We start from the raw sequence: 2,215 nt of genomic DNA, 5'->3' as shown, positions 1-2,215 counted from the left end.
GCTGTTTTATAGAACAATTCAACAACATGTTCATCTCTTTAAACATTCATATTCACTCTCTCTTTCATAAATTTCATTCCAATAAAATAATTATCACAATACATATATATACATATCTATTAGGTTATTGAATGTTTTCGTCACTTTTCAATTGTCTGACGTCAATGATTTATAGGAAAATAGAAAATACAGAAGAAACAAACAAGTCATGGTCCATTTTGAAAAGGTAAAACCCAAATTCGAGGAAAGAAAAGCACCAGAAAAATTAGATGAAATTCCAGAAATTATCATATTCATATTTTCAGGGTGATTATGTTTGGATACCGTTTTTTTCAAATCAAACTGGCTTCAGTTGTCCAATTGGTGCCCGTATTGTCGACATTGACAATGGCAGAGTTTTCTTACGCGACGACGACGGAAATGAGACCTGGCTTGAAGGGAGCGTCTCCATGCCAATTATGCATCCGTCGTCTGTTCAAGGGGTCGAAGATATGATCGAACTAACCGATTTTCACGACGCGTCCGTTTTGCGCAATCTTCAAATTCGATACAAGCAAAAATTGATCTATGCAAGTTTATCCGAATATTATAATTATTTGTAATTTTATACAAATTTGCCCATTGATCACAACTGAACTGATTTTCAGACTTATACCGGTTCAATTCTGATAGCCATCAATCCTTATCAACAGTTGCCAATCTATTCGGCCGAAATGTTGGAAATGTACCGAGGCAAAAGAATCGGCGAATTGGCACCCCACGTATTCGCCGTAGCCGAAAATGCCTACATGCAAATGATGAACGACAATCAAAGTTATTGCATAATAATCAGGTTGGATTTCATTTTTCAAAATTAATTCACTTATTCATTTGAAAATTTAAAATTCAGCGGAGAATCTGGAGCTGGAAAAACCGAAACAGCTAAACTAGTGTTGCAACATCTAGCGGTTGTTTCGAGTCGATGCGATCGACATTCGTGGATTGAACAACAAATTCTCGAAGCAAATCCAATTTTAGAAGGTAGAATATTTTAAGAAATTTATTTTTCAAAGCAAAATTTGATAAACTTGATATTCAAATTTTTCAAGCTTTTGGAAATGCAAAAACCGTACGAAATGACAATTCATCGAGATTCGGCCGTTACATAGACATGCTTTACAACGGTCACGGAATGATCGAAAGTGCTCGCATTGAACAATATTTATTGGAAAAAAGCAGACTAGTTTCACAGGTAAATAAATAATTTTAACAAAGAGAAATACTTTTTTTTCAACTTAAAAATTTTCCCTTTTTTGCAGTCAAAAAATGAAAGAAATTTCCATATTTTTTATTGCATGCTGGCTGGTATGAATAGCCAAGAGAAGGCGATGTTCGAATTGGAAGATTCGTCAACATATTTTTATCTATCTCAGGTTATTTAATGGAAATTTATAACTGATTTGGATTTGATTTTTTATGCATCTATTTTAGGGAAAAAATTTTCAAATCGAAGGTCGAGAAGATGAATCGATCATTTTTCGAGATGTCCGCGCTGCGATGAAAGTGCTATTCTTTTCTGATATAGAAATTACGTCCATTTTCAAATTGCTCGCGGCCATACTTCACATTGGAAATATACGTTACACTGGTATGAGCAAATTTCGAGAAAAAAAATTAAATAAGCAAAACTTGAAACTCAACTGAATCAGATTTCAGCCACACTCATCAATAATCTCGAAGCGACAGAAATTACTACTGCTGCATCGGTGCTCAAAGTGGCAAAACTATTGCAGGTAAATATCTATTTGCAAAAATTGTACTGATTATAAAAAAATTATTCAGGTTGATCAAATGAAATTGATAAATGCATTGACTACAAGGACAATATCCTTAAAAGAGGAAACTGTTGTTAGTAGTATGACAGCAGAACAAAGCCTCGACGTCAGAGATGCTTTGGCGAAAGCAATTTATGGCCGTCTGTTCACGTGGATTGTTGATAAAATTAATTTTGTCATCAAAAAGTATATGCACATATTTCTTTGTTATTTCTTCAAACCATGAATATTTTTCAAAAAAAAAATTCAGAGTTCGAGAAGAGAATGGTCAGCAAAATTCTATTGGAATTCTCGATATATACGGTTTTGAACAATTTCCCAATCGAAATAGTTTTTGAACAATTTTGCATCAACTATGCCACGATCATTGCAACATTTTCCATCCGACATTCTTCAAATTA

At 33.8% G+C, this 2,215-nt stretch overlaps 1 protein-coding gene across 1 annotated transcript; it reads left to right on the top strand.

Moving 5' to 3' along the window:
• The first annotated feature begins 208 nt into the window (after positions 1 to 208).
• Tsp_12939 (unconventional myosin heavy chain 6) lies at positions 209 to 2,152 on the top strand. The gene is made up of 10 exons (XM_003368243.1): positions 209 to 226; positions 306 to 573; positions 648 to 813; positions 890 to 1,020; positions 1,089 to 1,231; positions 1,299 to 1,412; positions 1,471 to 1,627; positions 1,696 to 1,772; positions 1,822 to 2,000; positions 2,065 to 2,152. Exons 1-10 carry the CDS (start codon positions 209 to 211, stop codon positions 2,150 to 2,152), a joined length of 1,341 nt encoding a protein of 446 aa, XP_003368291.1.
• Positions 2,153 to 2,215: the final 63 nt, after the last annotated feature.

This window comes from Trichinella spiralis (assembly GCF_000181795.1).
Source record: "Trichinella spiralis strain ISS 195 chromosome Unknown Scfld2841, whole genome shotgun sequence".
Classification (NCBI taxonomy): domain Eukaryota; kingdom Metazoa; phylum Nematoda; class Enoplea; order Trichinellida; family Trichinellidae; genus Trichinella; species Trichinella spiralis.
The sequence above is the reverse complement of the archived record's forward strand: the minus strand, read 5'-3'. Positions and strand labels throughout refer to the sequence as shown.

Excerpts from the sequence above, each read along its gene's own strand:
- Tsp_12939 (XM_003368243.1), top strand. Across the intron at positions 574-647 it reads GCAAAAATTGATCTATGCAA|ACTTATACCGGTTCAATTCT; the intron begins GTTTATCCGAAT and ends ACTGATTTTCAG. Across the intron at positions 1,232-1,298 it reads AAAGCAGACTAGTTTCACAG|TCAAAAAATGAAAGAAATTT; the intron begins GTAAATAAATAA and ends CCTTTTTTGCAG.